This window comes from Lonchura striata, chromosome 21 (genome assembly GCF_050655825.1).
Source record: "Lonchura striata isolate lonStrDom1 chromosome 21, ASM5065582v1, whole genome shotgun sequence".
Classification (NCBI taxonomy): domain Eukaryota; kingdom Metazoa; phylum Chordata; class Aves; order Passeriformes; family Estrildidae; genus Lonchura; species Lonchura striata.
The window spans coordinates 2,798,429-2,814,164 of NC_140723.1; the positions used below are offsets into that span (position 1 = coordinate 2,798,429).

Here is a 15,736-nt window from a genome sequence, read left to right on the forward strand (position 1 = left end):
ATAAATCTTTCTGTATCTATTTTTCCCTAAAATTTGTTTCAGAAACCAACAGTCCCAAAGCTTAAGTAAATGTTTCACATAAGCATTTCTGGGCCCACTTTGTGTCCTGAAGTTTCTTCCATCTGTGGATTGGAGAAAATGTTTATTAACAAGTGGCTGTGTCCAGCACAAAGCCCATTTGACAGCAGATTATTAAGTTGCCTCCAATGGAAATAGAAATGAATAGGAAATAAGGAAATATTTATTTCAGTCTTCTCAAGTTTTTGTTAGAGTGTTTCATAAATCGTTCATGAAGATGGTAAGAAAGCTAGATTGGATTTTCAGTATTTCTTTTGCAACTTGGTGTGTGTTTCATTATTTGGCACAGAGGAAAACATGGAATCAAATCATCCCCATTGGAAGCAGCACCAAGGTTTGTTGGCTGCTGTGGCTGGGCTGGAAGTGTCAGAGTGGGGTATCTTGGTGCCTGGAATCTGTCCTGGAGTGGGATGTAATGGCTGAGTCACATGGAGAGGAGATCTGGTGCTCAGTGTCTGTCTTGTTCCACATCTGAGTCTCTTCCTGTAGTAGAAACTACTGGAATTGTTGCATTTTCGTGTTGTTAAGGTGAAACCTAAATCCAAGGTGGTTTTTTAAAAGCATCTACCAAGAGGCAATTCCTGCCTTAAGCAGCAGATGATCTGTGGAACCCAGGTGGGACAGGGATGGAGAGACTGGAGGAGTTAGCACAGCAGCTCCCAAAGCAGCCCTGGGTGCCCTGAAGTGCTGCCCCAGCCAGGCAGCTCTGGGTTCTCAGGGTAGGAAAACCTGTGGGCTCTGCTCAGCACCTCCTTCTTTGCCCCTTCCCATCCCTCTGAGGGAGGACAGCTCTGTTTTCCCCTGTGTACACACCTCCTTTGCTGCTTTTTTCCAGCTGCACCCCAAGTTTCCAGATCAGCACAGGCTTCTGGGCATGGAAGTGAAGCAGCATTTCCCAGGTTCTGTGCTCAGACCCTCCTGGTCCTTGGGCTTGAATGCAAAAGAAGGGGGACAGCAGAGAAAGATTGAGAGAATTCCTTTAAAAATGCAAACGAGATCGTTCTGTTGAAACATCTCCCCCCAGCCTTTCTGGGGCTGTCCCTGCTCCCCGTTTCCAGAGCTGGGGGTGCTGGGGCTGCTCTGGGCCCCTTCCTGGGACAGAATGTTCAGGACAGACGGACGGACGGACGGGGGGAGGGACGGGCTCCATGCTGAGTCTTGCCACCTGTTGCTTTTCCATTCCAAGCCCCCCTTCCTCCCACCCTGCAGGCCGAGCTCCCCTCCCCACTCAGCTCCCCATCCCCAGTGGATAGGGCTGGGATCAGGAGTCACTTGCCAAATGCCTTTCCCGTGCTGTCACTAATTCTGCACAGGCAGCATCTCCGAGAGCAAAAACAAATCTTTTCCAGTGCATTGTCCTGTGTTTTCTAGAGAAGGGCTCAGGAATGCCTTTTCCTAGTTGGGTCTGAGGGGAGGGTGCCTGGCCGGGCAGGAGGCAGCCCTGGGGAAGCCTGAAGCTGTGCCCAAAGAATCTGCTGCAAATCCCATGGAGCTGGAATTTGGCACTGGCATGGGCTAATTTTGTCCTGGGGGTTACACACACACACACCCCCACCCCTCCCATCTCATCCTCCTTCATCTGCTACGTATGGAAAGCTGCCTGAGCTCTCCAGTGCCAGGGAATGTTGTGCTGAGCCCTCCAGGCTTGGCTTGGTGACGTGGCTGGGCACTCTGGGCTGTGAGGGCAGCAAGGGGGTGCTGCCAGACGGGCTGGCATGGGCTGGAGAATCATCTGCCCTGCTCCCATAGGAGCAGCAGGCTCTGCATGGATGTGAGGCTGTAATTTCCTCCTGATCAGGGTGCTAAGGGGGTGCAGTTAGAGAGCTCTTGGGTAGAGAGTCCAGGAAAGGGCACTTGGACAATTCTGCAGGTGCTTTTCAGGTAAATAATTTAAATCACAGTGCTCAGGGTTCAGTATCACCTGGAGAAGCAGCCTCTGAGTTCCCAGCTGAAGATGCCTTGAGGGGACTGATTTTCAGAGCACAGGACACTGGTAAATGAGACCCTTCCTGTCACTGGGAGGGACACCTGGGCTGGAGCATTTCAGGCTCCCAGGATATTGCCAGCCCCAGGTTCTGCAGACACACCTGGATCAATGCTTGTTTGCCCACCAAAATCACGGTGAAGTGAAAGGATGAAACAAATGAATGCAGAGATGAGCAATTATTAATTACTGCAGTGTGGTTCTGCCACCCTTCTGGGAGCCAGGCTGAGTGGCAATGGGGAAAGGTGGAGAGTTCAGAACTGCAAAAAGGAGCAGAAACAGGGTGGGATGTTTCTTTTATTGTTTCTGGTCATGATGCAGCACAAGGTCCAGAACCTTCTCCCTCCCTGCTGTGAGAGGTGTTTGTACTGGCAGGCCTTCAAGCTGGTATCCCCAGTGCACCAGTTAAACCAGTAGTTACCAATTTTTTTGCAAGCCACGCTGGGACTATAGGAATTTTATTCCTTCACAGTGTTGAAGGAAAGGGATTTTGCTTGCCAAAGGGCTTTCTTATGCTTGAGGATGATTTATGGGCCAAGCTGAGCCACTTGTGGAAAAGGCAAAGCAGCTCTTGGCAGCACCCCCAGAATCCACTGCAGCTGTGGGGTAGTGAAGTCATCGGCATAACAACCACTGCAAACAGAATAACAAAGTCTGTTCTGTTCTCGTTTAAAATAATCTTTCCAGTTCAGCAACCACATTAAACTTACCTTGCTGCATGCAAAAATCATAAAAGGCTGATAGTTCTCTTCAGCTTGGAGCGAGTGTCTCCCTTTGATCAGTGCCCATCTCTCCTGTGCCATGCACACTTGACCCGAGTGTCTCCCATGAAGGAGTGAAGTGTGTTATGTCACAGTCTGTGTCTGCCCCTTGTTTGCACTCCTTTGTTTGGCCTTACATTTGAAAAAAAAAAGAAAAATACCCAGAGTTTCTTCCTTCTAAATAACAAAATTTCCTTCTGCCTTATAACTTGTTTCTAAGCTGACTGCAAAATGAGGAATCTGACTTTGATTTTTCCTGCCTTTGTTTCAGGTCTCTTCAGATCCTCCTGCTTCCAAAAAGCCCAAAGTAGATGACTCTGCTTCCCAATCTCCAGCTTCTACTGAGAAGGAAAAACAGTCCAGTTGGTTACGGTCCTTATCCAGTTCATCTAATAAGGTGATTGTTGAATATTTTGTAATCAAGAGAGATCAAATTGGCACAAAGCATCACTTTACTGAGACCAGAGGAGAAAATGAGGGAAAGAATATGCCCAGGGTTTCTAAATTAGTAACATTTCTATCCTTTTCCTAGTCAGCATTGAGCTACACATTCCCCCCAGATTCCTTGTCACCCTCCAGTGCTCACTGACCTGGATTGTGACAGGGAAGTGAGGAATTCCCTTGTGCCTTTGAGGTGTGGGAATCCTGCAAGGCTCAGGAGCTGTTTGTGATCCCCACAAACTACACCGAGCTCGTTGGCCAGCAAAACCCACGAGTGCCGGTGGAACCCCTGAGCAAGGGGGCCGTGGCAGTGGGGAGCAGCTGTGGGGCTGACTGAGGTCCCCTCTGTGGGGACCGATGGCACCGGAGGTTGTGGGGTCACTCACGTCCTGCCCTGTCCCCAGAGCATCGGCTGCGTGCACCCCCGGCAGCGCCTCTCCGCCTTCCGGCCCTGGTCCCCCGCCGTGTCTGCCAGCGAGAAGGAGCTCTCCAGCCACCTGCCCGCCCTCATCCGGGACAGGTAAGGACACGGGGACGGGCTGGGGGGTGCCAGTGCCTCTGCCTTTGTCCCCGTGCTCCCTCGGAGCGTTTGCAGCTGCAGGGGTTTAGTTTGCAGAAAGGAAACACCACAAGTGTTGCTGGTTAATGTGGGAAGGGGATTTAAAGGTGACACGTGCCATAGAAGTGTCAGGTGGAGGATGCTGTGAAGGGGTGGTCAGCTTGGGGGCAGTCACTGAAGGTCCTGGCAAGATGGAGCTCCTGTCCTGGGGCAGTGGTCAGGGAGATGCAGCCATTCCCAGGCCCCTGTCCGTGGTACCAGCTCCAGGCTCCCAGCACAGCTCCATCCTCCCCCTCCCCACGTGCCAGGAAGGCTGAAGGGCAGCAGAGATTTCCCCAAACCCTCTGTGTGCCCTGGCCCTGGGGGGTCCTGGCTCCTGCCAGAGCCGTGCAGACACCGAGGCCACGCTCTGCTCTTGGAGAGGAACAGCCCTGAGTGAGTCACCCGCAGCAGGTGGGACCTTGGTGTCACACTGAGCACAGAAAGTGTCGGGGCAGTTCGACATCCCTGTGCCAGACTGGAGCTGTGCAGTCTGAAAAACCTCTGAGCCTGATCTCTGCCTGAGGGTGATGATTTCTTTGGAAAGTTTGACTTAAGTGACCAGGTGTTTTTAGGGAATATTATGGAGAACATATGGTGCTGCCCTTATGAACAAATTTCTTAGAAGCTGTGGGGATTGATTTTTAAAAAAGGAAAATAGAAGGGAAAATGCCTATCAGCATATCCTAATTTTTTAAACTAGGTAGGGAAAGAAGTGGTGTAAATGTCCTTGGCATCCCTGTGAGAAACTGGGCTGATTTCACTATTGGATAAAACCTACCTACAACAGCTCCAGCAGAAATTTTAACTGATACCACATCATGTTCTGGGTGCTGAATTGAAGTTTCAGTCTTTGCACTGCTTTTTGCAAAATTCCATATGTTTGATGTCATGTTAATGCTCCCCTTTAACACCAAGGTTTAACCAAAGGTTTGTTGGTTGTTGTAGCTGTGGTTTTACACACGGATGCTCAGGTGTGTGCCAGAATCACAGAGGCACAAGAAGATGCTTTTCCACTCCATAGTTTTCCTTAAGGAATTGCTGTTTTCAGTTTACAAAACATTTGTGGATAGACAATAGTCCAGTTGGTTAAAACAACAGTGCCAGGAAGAGCAGGAGGAAACAGCTTTAGGACTTTTAGGCTCTGGGAGATCTCATCTCCTTGATGCTCTAAGGCTATGTGGCACTTGGGATGGGATCCCTGGGTTCAATGAGGGCACAACACTGAACAGTACCACGGGCAGGCTCTCAGCTGCTGTAAATCCGTGGGATTCGCTGCCACTCCCGTGGGTGTTTGCAGTGTAACTCTGGGTGGGAAGCTCTCCAAAGCCAGCAATGTGACCATTTTCTCCTTCCTTTTGCCTCCCCCCTGGACCAGCTTTTACTCCTACAAGAGCTTTGAGAGCGCCGTGGCCCCCAACGTGGCCCTGGCCCCTCCAGCCCAGCAGAAGATCGTGAGCAACCCCCCCTGTGCCACCGTGGTGTCCCGGAGCAGCGAGGCCCTGGGCTCTGCCCAGCCGAGGAAGAGGAAACACGGCGCAGAGCACACGGCTGTCCCCGAGGCCACCGCGGCCACCGCGGCCACCACCGCCCCCGAGGAGGACAAGGAGTCGGAAGCAGAGATTGAAGTAGAAACCAGGGAAGAATGTAAGTGGCACTTGTGGCTGCCTTTATTTGGACTGGGTTTTTGCAGGGGTTTCTGTGGGGTTTAAATGGAATTCTGGAAGCCCAGTGCCTCAATGGTACCTTTGTGACATGAGTTGCACAGTCACAATTCAAACAAATTGAACTCAATCCCTTAAGTCAAGATTGCATTTTCATTATTTTTCAAGTGTCAAAGTATAAAATGAGTAGGTTTTTCATTTCCTTTCCTATTTAAAATTGATTATCAAGTGTCTCTGTACAAAAGGGCCTCAGCACATTTTGAGCTGTATAGTATATATATGACTTGTATATAATTATGTCTTAATTATTGACATTTTAAAATTAATTTTCAATGTTTCTGTTTTCCAGTCACCTCCTCCTTATCCTCGCTCTCGTCCCCATCCTTCACCTCCTCCAGCTCTGCCAAGGACATGAGCTCCCCTGGGATGCAGCCCCCGGCCCCCGTTAACAGCTCCTACGAGGTGGCTGCACACCCCGACCCCCACAGCAGCGGGCTGGAGGCTGAGCTGGAGCACCTCAGGCAGGCCCTGGACAGTGGCCTGGACACAAAAGAAGCCAAAGAGAAGTTCCTGCACGAGGTGGTGAAGATGAGGGTGAAGCAGGAGGAGAAGCTGAACGCAGCCCTGCAGGCCAAGCGCAGCCTGCACCAGGTAAGGCTGCCCTGCCCTGCCCACGCCCTGCCAGGTACAGCCCAGCAGGGAGCTCTGAAAAAGGAATTGCCTCATTTTTCCCAAATAGCAACAGCCTTTGCTGGGGCTCTGTTTGTAAATCCAGCCGGGAAACTAAAGCACGGGAACCAGTCTTATGTTTTTAAGCTTGCCACCTGTTTTTCCTTGGGTTATAAATCCATGGTTACCAAAATCAACATCTTTTCATTACTGAAAAAATCTTCTAGTCCAGCAAAGTTTATTTTGTTTTCATTTCACTGAACAGGAAACATTTCTGGAGGCTTTAGTTGGAGTTTTAAAGGCTCTGTGAGGGAGGGTGTTCCTGGGACACGGCCACAGCTGAAGTAAGGCCTTTGTCAGGCATCCCACTGGCCACGCTGCTGAGCTTCAGGCAGGGAAGCAGCTCCTTATTTCTGGAAATCCTGGATCCATCAGTTGTACCCATGGTCAGGCAGGGCTGCAGGTCAGGGCTGAGCACAGTGGTTGGGGAACTGCCTTTTATTTGAGCTGGGGTAAAAAGAGTGCAGAGAAATAGAAGAGGGAGCCAGCCAGGGTAGAAGATTTGTGTGTCCTCTTTGAGGATTTGGTGTGGAGCTGTTCCCAAGCTGGGGCTGGAATCCAGGGGATGGAGTAACTGAGGGCCTGGTTTGATCGAGTGTGGGAGACACAAAACCAGCACTGATGCTCTCATTTTTAGTCACCCTGAGCAAATTGCTTAATTCCTTTGTGTTCCAGTAAATCTGTGTTTTATTTTATGTATTTAAAAGTAAATGTTCATGTGTAATACCTGAATAGTGTGTACTTAAAGCAGGAGTTACATGAAGCCAGTTGAGTGTTAAGTCAGGCCCTGTGTCAGGGGCAGGGGACTCTGGTGTCCAACCTTTGTTCTCCATTTGGGAAGGGGTGGGGTCCCAGTTCCACACACAGAAGAGAAGTTTGTGTGTGTGTGTGTGTGTGTGTGTGTGTGTGTGCATTTCCAGGGGCTGTGTGTGCATTTCAGGAGCTGTGTGTGCCTTTCCAGAGGCATGGCCAAGCTACTTCCAGCCTGGCTGGGAAGTGAGATTGTCAAAAGAGTGAATTTCCCATGACCCTGCAGTGCTACTTCACAGCAACGGGGCCTGAAGGGTTTGACTCGGACAGGGAGGAAATGCTGCTTCTGGGGTAAAAAATAGATCTGTAGTTTCAAATTTAACCATTTAGGAAACATGAGCCACATCTCTGTGCTTGCTGTGAGCATGTAGTTTAACAACTTAAGGGTTTCTTTCTTTGCACCTTGAAGGTTCCTTATCATTATCACTTCAATTAATGGTTCCCTCATGGATTTGATATTCCAAGGCAGCAGCTCCCAGCCTGGACACGGGGAGTGGCAGTTCCCAGAGCAAAGTCTGGTTTCCATTCAGCTTCAGGTTTTAGCCTAGAGTTTCCCAGCTCTTGTGACAGAGCAGTCCATGAGCTGGTTGTCAGGAGTCCTGGGGCTCACCTCAGTCACCTACAGCACCCCAGAGCTAGGAAAGACACAGTTTGTGTTCTGTCCTTGCCTTGAGTGGATTTTTGGTGGGGGGCTTGATAAAATGGAGCTGATTTCTGATGTCCTGTTGAGCTCTGTCGTACACAAAGGACACTCAGAACTGCACTTTCCACATTGTGCATCTTCAGAGCCTTCAGCTCCAGCCCAGGCACTGCAGTCGGGTGGTTTGGAACGTGGAGCTGGTGCTGGAGCTCTCTCCAACTGCAGTTCATCTTTATTCAGGCCCAGATGGTCGCAGCTATTCTGCTTGACAAAGCAAAATGGGGCTGTAGCGCTGAGCTTTTTGTTATCCTGGGCTTCAGGGTAGCTGGAGTGCAAGAACTCCACAGGATTTAAAGGAGAAGGGCTCGTGCAAAGTTCAGAGAGGGGTTTGGCCATGGGCTGCCTGGGTCGCAACCAGCAGGAGGTGGGAATGTGGTTTGGATGGCTTCCCTTGCAGCTCTGCTTCCTTGCACTCACTCCTTACCTGCTTCTGTGTCCCAGGAGCTGGAGTTCCTGCGAGTGGCCAAGAAAGAGAAGCTGAGGGAAGCAACAGAGGCCAAGCGCAACCTGCGGAAGGAGATCGAGCGCCTGCGAGCCGAGAACGAGAAGAAGATGAAGGAGGCCAACGAGTCCCGGATCCGGCTGAAGCGGGAGCTGGAGCAGGCGCGGCAGATCCGCGTGTGCGACAAGGGCTGCGAGGCCGGCAGGCTCCGGGCCAAGTACTCGGCACAGGTGAGGCCCAGCGGGGGCTGCAGCAGCTCCTCAGCTCCCTGCTGCTCCCAGCCCTGCTCCTGAGCTGGGACGGGCAGCAACAGAGGGCAGGGGCCAGCCAGGAGCCCAAAAAACGGGGCCTGAATTTAAACTCATTCCGTGCACCTGCCACAGAGGTGTGCAGGGCCTCCCCGGTTAAAGGGAGCCCTCAAAAGCTACTGTTTAATTTGTGTGTATTTATATATGCTTCAAATACTACACATAGTTTAACAGAGCCCTGAAAAGCTGGTGGCAGAGGGAATTCCAGGAGTGCTGTTGTGAGACACAGGTGCTCCTGGAGGTGGGAGCTGCAGGTCCCTGCTGTGGTGGCTTTAAGGGAGGAGGGGAAGAGCAGAAGCAAAGCTCACAATCTCCAGGGCTCTGATAAGGGAAGGGGAGTGGCCGCCTGCTCCCGCTGAGACACGTCTGGCCAGGAGCAGGAAATGATGTGGGGCTTCCTCTCAGCATCACAGGATGTCTCACTGATAAGGGGTGTCCAGACTAAACAGAGCCTCCCTGGGGCTGCTGTGCTGGGCGTTCCCCCAGGGCCCTGGGGAGCAGCACCAGGGCAGGTGAACACGGCCTGGGCTGGGCTTGGGGGGCTCAGCTGTGTCCTGGGGGGTGACTCTGTGACACTGGGCATTTTCAGTCTCTTAATACATTCCCTCCTTTAAGCTTAAAGGCTAAAAATCACCTCAACAAGAACCCAAGAAACCAATTATTCCTCTTTTCTGAGGCTGGGCCTGACAGGTTGGCAGTGTCCCCTGCAGCAGCCCCCTGTGGTAGCCACCCCTGAGCCCCCCAGAGCTGTCCTTGGGCAAAGGGCACGTGCAGCTCCTGTTTTGTGGCTGGTACAGCTGGTAACAGAATTCCTGTGAGTAACTCACTCCCAAGGGTGAATTTTATAAGATGTCATTATAACTGAAGTTCTTAAGTCTTGAGAAATTTTAAAGTAAACCTTTATACACCCTTGTAGCTACCGCTTGGGGTGCAAGAGGAAGTTGGTCACATTCTATTTTTGAGGAAACCGCAGTTCTCTAGACACAGTCTGACAGAAACAGCGGCAGGCCAGGGTGAGAGAAGGCAACAGAGTCAGGGTGGAAATGCCTCTTTAAGTACTTTATGTGTAGGCTTAAAGTACTAGATGCTTAATACCCATTGAGGAGCTGTGGTTTATGCCTTCCTTTTTCTTACCTTGATACTGAAATCCAAACATGGATGGGGGGAGGTTTACCTGCATTCTAGCCCAAAATGTTGGAGGTTTCCTCTCCTTGTTAAATGGCAATCTTTGCTGACAGCTGATATTTCCTTTCTCACTGGGTGCTGCTTCTCTGATCCAGCCCTGGGGGTTTTCTTTGCCTTTTCTGTCAGAAAGTACCAAACAGGGAGATCAGGGAGGCCAAGGGCAGCTGCAGGTCCTGCTGGGAGCAGAGTGGGGACACTCATATCTGGGAGGGTCTGGCCCATTAGCAGCCAAGGCCCTTTCTGGTCACTTCCATTAACAATCATTGCAAAAGAGCTGAAAGTGAATCCCCTGTGCCAGCACCTGGGGTTTGCTTTGCTGAGCTGCTGTCACTGCCTTAAGAAATAGCAGTCATGCTTGAAGAAGTGACCAGAGTACTGTGGCACTAAGAAATTCTTGAACTGTTTCTTAACTCTTCTGGGTTTCACCTTCCTTTCTGGAGCTGGAGTCACTGGGAAAATTTAGGTTTCAAAGCTGAGTAGGCACTGTACTGCAGTAGTGCATGGAAAAAAGGGACAGGGAATTCCTTCCTCAATCTTGATAATCCTAAGTGTGGAATGCACATTTTCTTGCTGCCCTGGCCCTGTGCGAGGTCTGTGGGGAGGCACGGGCTCTGCCCCAGCCCGTTCCCACAGCCCTGTCTCTCCTGTCCCCGCAGATCGAGGACCTGCAGGTGAAGCTGCAGCACGCCGAGGCCGACCGCGAGCAGCTCCGCGCCGACCTCCTGCACGAGCGGGAGGCCCGGGAGCACCTGGAGAAGGTGGTCAAGGAACTTCAGGAACAACTGTGGCCCAAAGCCAGCAGCCAGCCCAGCAGTGAGAGCACCTCGAGCGCCATGGAGAACTGACCCCTCATCCCCCAGCACAGGGAGGGAGAGAGTGGGACTGGGAGTGCACGTGTGAGTAGTGGTGTCCTGGCACACACTTTAGGAATATGGATTCTCAGTAGTTGGAAGGCAAATGTTGTTACTCTCTAGAACAGAAGCACTGAATTCCGCCTCTTTTTTTTCCCAATCCATATAGCACAACATCTTACTGTGCCTAGAAAACACAAAGTGTTTGTAAACAAAATACTTTTAAGTCCACAGAAAAATTTTCTACTGGCAAACTCTAAGCAAAGCAGTGTGGTCCAGCTAAACCCGGAGTCCAAGGTGAGCACGGCAGTGGCTTTGTGTTCTCCTGCCTGTTGGAACATTTTGGAATTTAAAAACAAACCAACTTTTCTTATAAGCTATTTAAAATAATTCATTACACAGACTTGGTATTAAAAAAAAAATTAACAAGATTTTTATAATGAACCTTTAAAAGCAAAACAAAAAAAAAAAAAAAAACAACCTTCGATGCACAATTTTTAATGACTTTATAGGCTTTGGGATTCTTTGTGCAGAAGCCCCTCTGTGGTGATGATGCCATCCATGTCAGGAGCAGCTTTCCAGCCATCTCAGAAGCCATCGCGGTTCCATCCCATCATGTGGGTGTAGGAGAAGTTCCGAGTGCTTTTCCAAGTTGATTTTTTTCCTTAGAATGAATTATATCCATTTCCTGCCCTGGACACAGGAAGAAGGGAAGCTGCAGGAGTGTGCAGGGGGTGAGGGGAGGAGAAGGGCTTGGACTGAGAGCCCCAGCCCAGCCCCACAGACCCCCCTGTGTTCAGAGACTTCACCCAGGAGCACGTCAGCCTTGGGAAAAGAAAGAGAGAAAGGAAGAAAGGAAGGAAATGGATGATCAGTTGGTAGAGGAACAAAGCAGAGACATCTGTGTGTTGAAGTCATTCTGAAAAATCTTCAGCTTTCAGTTTTCTGGAAAACTCATCTTGTTGCACCATCTTACCATGAATTCAGTATTTCCCTGCTTCCATTCCGAACTGTCAGTCAGGATTTCTGTGCCCAAGGAGAGTCCAACGTTGCAGTGTCGGATACTACAGAACAGAAAACCAACATTTTTGCTGCTGTGAATAAGCCTACTTCTTTTTTTTAAAAACTTTTTTGTTTTTAAAAAGAGAAATTACTTTAATTTTGGGATCCAAGCCGCAGCCCCGGGATACAATGCAGCAAACCATCACTGCCTTGGGGGTGGTGCTGAGGTTTTTTATATTATTTTTTTTAAACCTGCACTTTTCAGAATCTTACTCTGCATTTTATTCCCTGTTTCTAAGACGTACATGTCAAGCATTTGAGATTCTGCCCTAACAGCTGTGCAAACCATGAACCCAATCTGCCACCACTGACACCTCCCATCAGCATCCGTGTAAGCAAAGGAGGATCCAGCAGGTCCAGAATCCCCAGAGCAGGAATTCCCCCTGTGCTGCTGGTTCAGTTAGAACCTGGTTTTGTGGCTGTGTATCACCCAAGCTGGGGAGCAGCAGAGATGCTCCCAAAAGTGTTTAACAAATAAAGCTGGTGCTTTACTGATCAGGAGAAAATGAATTTTTACCCATAAACACTCACCTCTGACACGCTCAAGCAAGTGAAAATGTGATCTGGGGCTGCAGATGTGCCTTCCAGCTCATTTTTCCTCTCAGCATCTTCTCTAGACAATGCTGACACTTTTTTACCTTAAATAATAATAATTAAAAAATAAAAAAGGAAAAAAAAAAAAAACCTATGCATCATCATACCCAGAATTACTCTAAAAGAAGAAACATATTTCCAGTAGTCTTTGTTTGCTTTTGGACATTAATGCAAACCATGTAAGCTTCAAAATTATTTCCCAGTAGACAGAAAGCGGCTTCCAATCCTAAAATTATAGTATTTACTTACAGTACGTTAAAGAGATTTTTTTTTTAAAACAAGAGCTGTTTGCTTGAAACCATTATAGTAATCATTATAGTAACTGTGAGCATTAACAAAGAAGTTCATATATATGTTTTAGGTACAAAAAAGAAGAAATATTAAAGGAGTGGAATTACTGGGACAATGTAAAACTGTTGGGAGCAAGAAACAGTCACACCAAGTCAATGACCTGAACCTGTCTGTGGATACAGGGGTTGGCCCTTGTGTGTTTGGGATGCTGGAGACTGACTCTAGGTGCAGATCTCCTTCTAAAGTGCAATGCAAAAGGAATTTTGATTATGCTTGAGCAGGTTTTGTTTTTGGTTTTTTTTAATGTGGGGTTTTATTTTCTTTGTATTTTTTTTTCTGCGATTATTAAATCATATGCATGGATTAAACTCTGCCATATAGTCATTAATGGGCATTATTACTGTCTTATGTAAAGGGGTTCTTTTGTTATGCAGTATGCAGAAAAATGTTCTCAGCCTTATGATTTCCAGATCTGTATTATCCACTTATTTCTTCAAGGGAAACTAAACAACTGTAGCTGTAGCTGATCATTTTTGTGCATTTCAAGTCTCTTGTGCTCTGCTTTACTGCCGTGTTGGGAACCACACAGAGAACAGACCCCACTCCTGTGGTGGCTCATGGAAGCCTGGCTTTGGAAATTTTGCTTGTTTGGGTTTTTGCCCCTGATCTATGATAGTTTCACTCCCTTCATAGTCCCCAAAAAACAGCAACATGTCCATGTCCAGCTGTTGTCTCCCAGAAAAAGCCACTCACTTGAGCACACCTTGAGTTTTCCTTTTTGTGTCCAGGGAAATGCAGTCACTCACTGGGCATGAGACTCTCACACATCTGAAGGAAGAAAATCTGCAGGATTTTTAAAGGAAAAAAGCAGAACAGTAAAATAGTCAATCACCACCAAGCAGCCTCACCTGTGCTGCACAGGTAAAGGGTCCCAGGGGCAGCCCAGAGTCTCCAAACCAGAATTACAGCTGGGGCTTTCTGCTCTGCCCCACTCAGTCACTCCATGCAGGGCCATCCATACCTGCAGGTGAACTCGCCCCAAGACTCCCTAGGATTTGCTCGTTGGGAGAGAAAGGCCATTTCTAGCAATTAAGTTGAAAAGCATGAAGATAGATAAGGTGCAAGAAGAGCAGGAACAAACATTCTCCAGCAGCAGCCCCTGCCCAGGAGGAGCTCGCAGGGCCTGGCTTAAACTCCCGGGCATTTCCTAATTAGCATGTGCAACAATCAGTTCGTTCATTCTGCAGAGCAGGGCAGAGTGTGGGATTTATTTCCGAGTCCTTAGCAGTGTGTCTGTGCCAGCCCCAGGGGATTCTCGCAGGGGGGCTCTGCAGAGCAGCCCCCGTGTGAAGGTGCTCGAGGCCAGGGAGCTCTGGGGTCACTCCTGTGTCTGCAACACCTCAGTAAAGCTGGGCGAGCCTGGTCCCTGGAATCCCCTCTTCTGCAGCCCCCACTCCCTGCTGCATTCCCAGGGAGAGGGGCTGCCCCTCCATCCCCCATCTTCTGTGCTTTAGTTTCCTTTAAGAAGTTCCAAGGGAGAAGAGGTGTTTCATACAGGCTGTTGACTCTCCCTGTACCTACGAATATAGTACTACTTGTATATTCAGTTTAATTACTCCTTGTTTCTATTACTGAACGAAGATTTAACGAAGGGATAAAAAAAAACCAACAGCAATAACATTCATATCTATGGAGCAGCTAACTCTATACATAATATTCTGCTTTTCAAACAGAACTAGCCAATGTAAAAAAACATTAAAAGTAAATTCAACATGTAAATACTTTTTTTCATTTTACACTGTTGTATTATAAGTGTATATGGTGTTTACTTTTTCAAAACTCTTTCTTACCTGGTAGTTGTCTTGTTTTATGAGTTGTGTTTTTAACTGAGAAGAACCTTTGCTGTCTGTTAGGAAAAAAACAAAACAAAATCTTTTTGCAAGTTTTCAATGTGGGTTATAACCTTTTTCTCCATCATTTGCATTTTATTTGTCCTTATTTTCACTGTAAAGTATTTTATTACCAAAAGGTTGGTTTTTGTTCCATTCTGCCCTCTCAGCAGTCCATGTGTTTTAGAGAGAAGTTTTTTGTTGGCTTGGTTGTTGTTTTTGGGTTTTTTTGGTTTTGTTTTGTTTTCTTTTTTTTTATTGAAAGAACTCACAGAAATGACATTTTTTCAATTGAAGAAAAATAAATCTTTACATTTATAATAGCCAATAGCATTTCAGCACATTTTTGTTATCCTGATCTCTCCTATGCTGCTGCTAATGACAATATTATGACTTACTCTACTATTCTAGAACTATTTTTATGTAAGTAATGTATGCTTTCTTGTTTATAAATGCCTGATTTAAAAAAAAATAAGAAAAAAGCTTGGCATATTTATCTATTTCGCTGTGTACCTTGATAGTCCTTTTCCACCCCCTTTTCCACATCCCCTCCCCCTGATGCAGATAATATTGTAAAATAAAGGACTTTATGAGATTATGTATGAAAATAGCTATGCTTATATACCACAGTGACTGAATGTACAGTGTATAGACGCATTACCGAAAATAAAATTGTTTGTCCAGAAAAAAATAAAAGAGCTCTGGGATGTTTTTGGAGTTCTCTGTGCTTTGCTGAGGTGCTGCTCCCCCCTTTCATGATGATCCCACAGCACCTGATCCCTGATTTCCTGAGAGCCCAGCAGAAGGACCTTCCCCAAGGCCTCACTTAACACAAAACCTCTGCAGGGCTGCACGGACACTGCTGGAAGGAGGCTGGAATTGAATTGGGATCACAGCATTCCACTGTGTGGGGAAAATCTAACACTCCAGTGAAATTTCCTTGGAATAGTGAGAATTGTAAGCATAGAGAAGTTTGTTCTAGGTCAAAGAAAAAGAAACACAAGAGGGGAAAATGCAAAAAGCAGGAGATGGAAACATATGTCAGAATAATTCTCTCATGGTTTTCTGAGAAGTGGCTGCAGAATTTCCACAGCTCTGGGACATTTCTGAAATGCCTTTGTAAAGCAGTGGAAAAGCTGGAGAATGAGCAAAGAGCTTAAAAAAATAAATCTCTTCTTATTTGAGACTCACCCAGCTTTCCAAGGGGTGGGTCTGTGCCCTAGATGCAGTTCCACATCCTTGGGGAGGGATCCTGTGCCCCATATGCCATCCACATCCTTGTCCTTCCACCTGCACAGCCTTACTGTGGCTCAGGCTCCTGGAATTCAAGGTTCAAATGACATTGCTCC

General features: G+C 47.9%; 1 protein-coding gene and 1 long non-coding RNA gene across 3 annotated transcripts in view; one reads left to right on the plus strand and one right to left on the minus strand.

The window, feature by feature from the left end:
* Nucleotides 1-15,098, plus strand: part of SKI (SKI proto-oncogene) — a 102,349-nt gene extending 87,251 nt beyond the window's left edge. For both annotated transcript variants that reach the window (XM_021529869.4, XM_021529870.4), the window contains 6 exons: nucleotides 3,095-3,220; nucleotides 3,669-3,784; nucleotides 5,241-5,509; nucleotides 5,876-6,177; nucleotides 8,207-8,437; nucleotides 10,357-15,098. In XM_021529869.4, coding sequence (XP_021385544.1) covers nucleotides 3,095-3,220; nucleotides 3,669-3,784; nucleotides 5,241-5,509; nucleotides 5,876-6,177; nucleotides 8,207-8,437; nucleotides 10,357-10,545 — 1,233 coding nt within the window. In that variant the 3' untranslated portion in view covers nucleotides 10,546-15,098. The remainder of the gene's footprint in view (nucleotides 1-3,094; nucleotides 3,221-3,668; nucleotides 3,785-5,240; nucleotides 5,510-5,875; nucleotides 6,178-8,206; nucleotides 8,438-10,356) is intronic.
* The window catches only part of LOC146765666 (uncharacterized), a 37,887-nt gene continuing 37,072 nt past the window's right edge, over nucleotides 14,922-15,736 (minus strand). The window contains exon 4 of the long non-coding RNA XR_014949777.1: nucleotides 14,922-15,705. This is a non-coding gene — a long non-coding RNA (uncharacterized LOC146765666). The remainder of the gene's footprint in view (nucleotides 15,706-15,736) is intronic.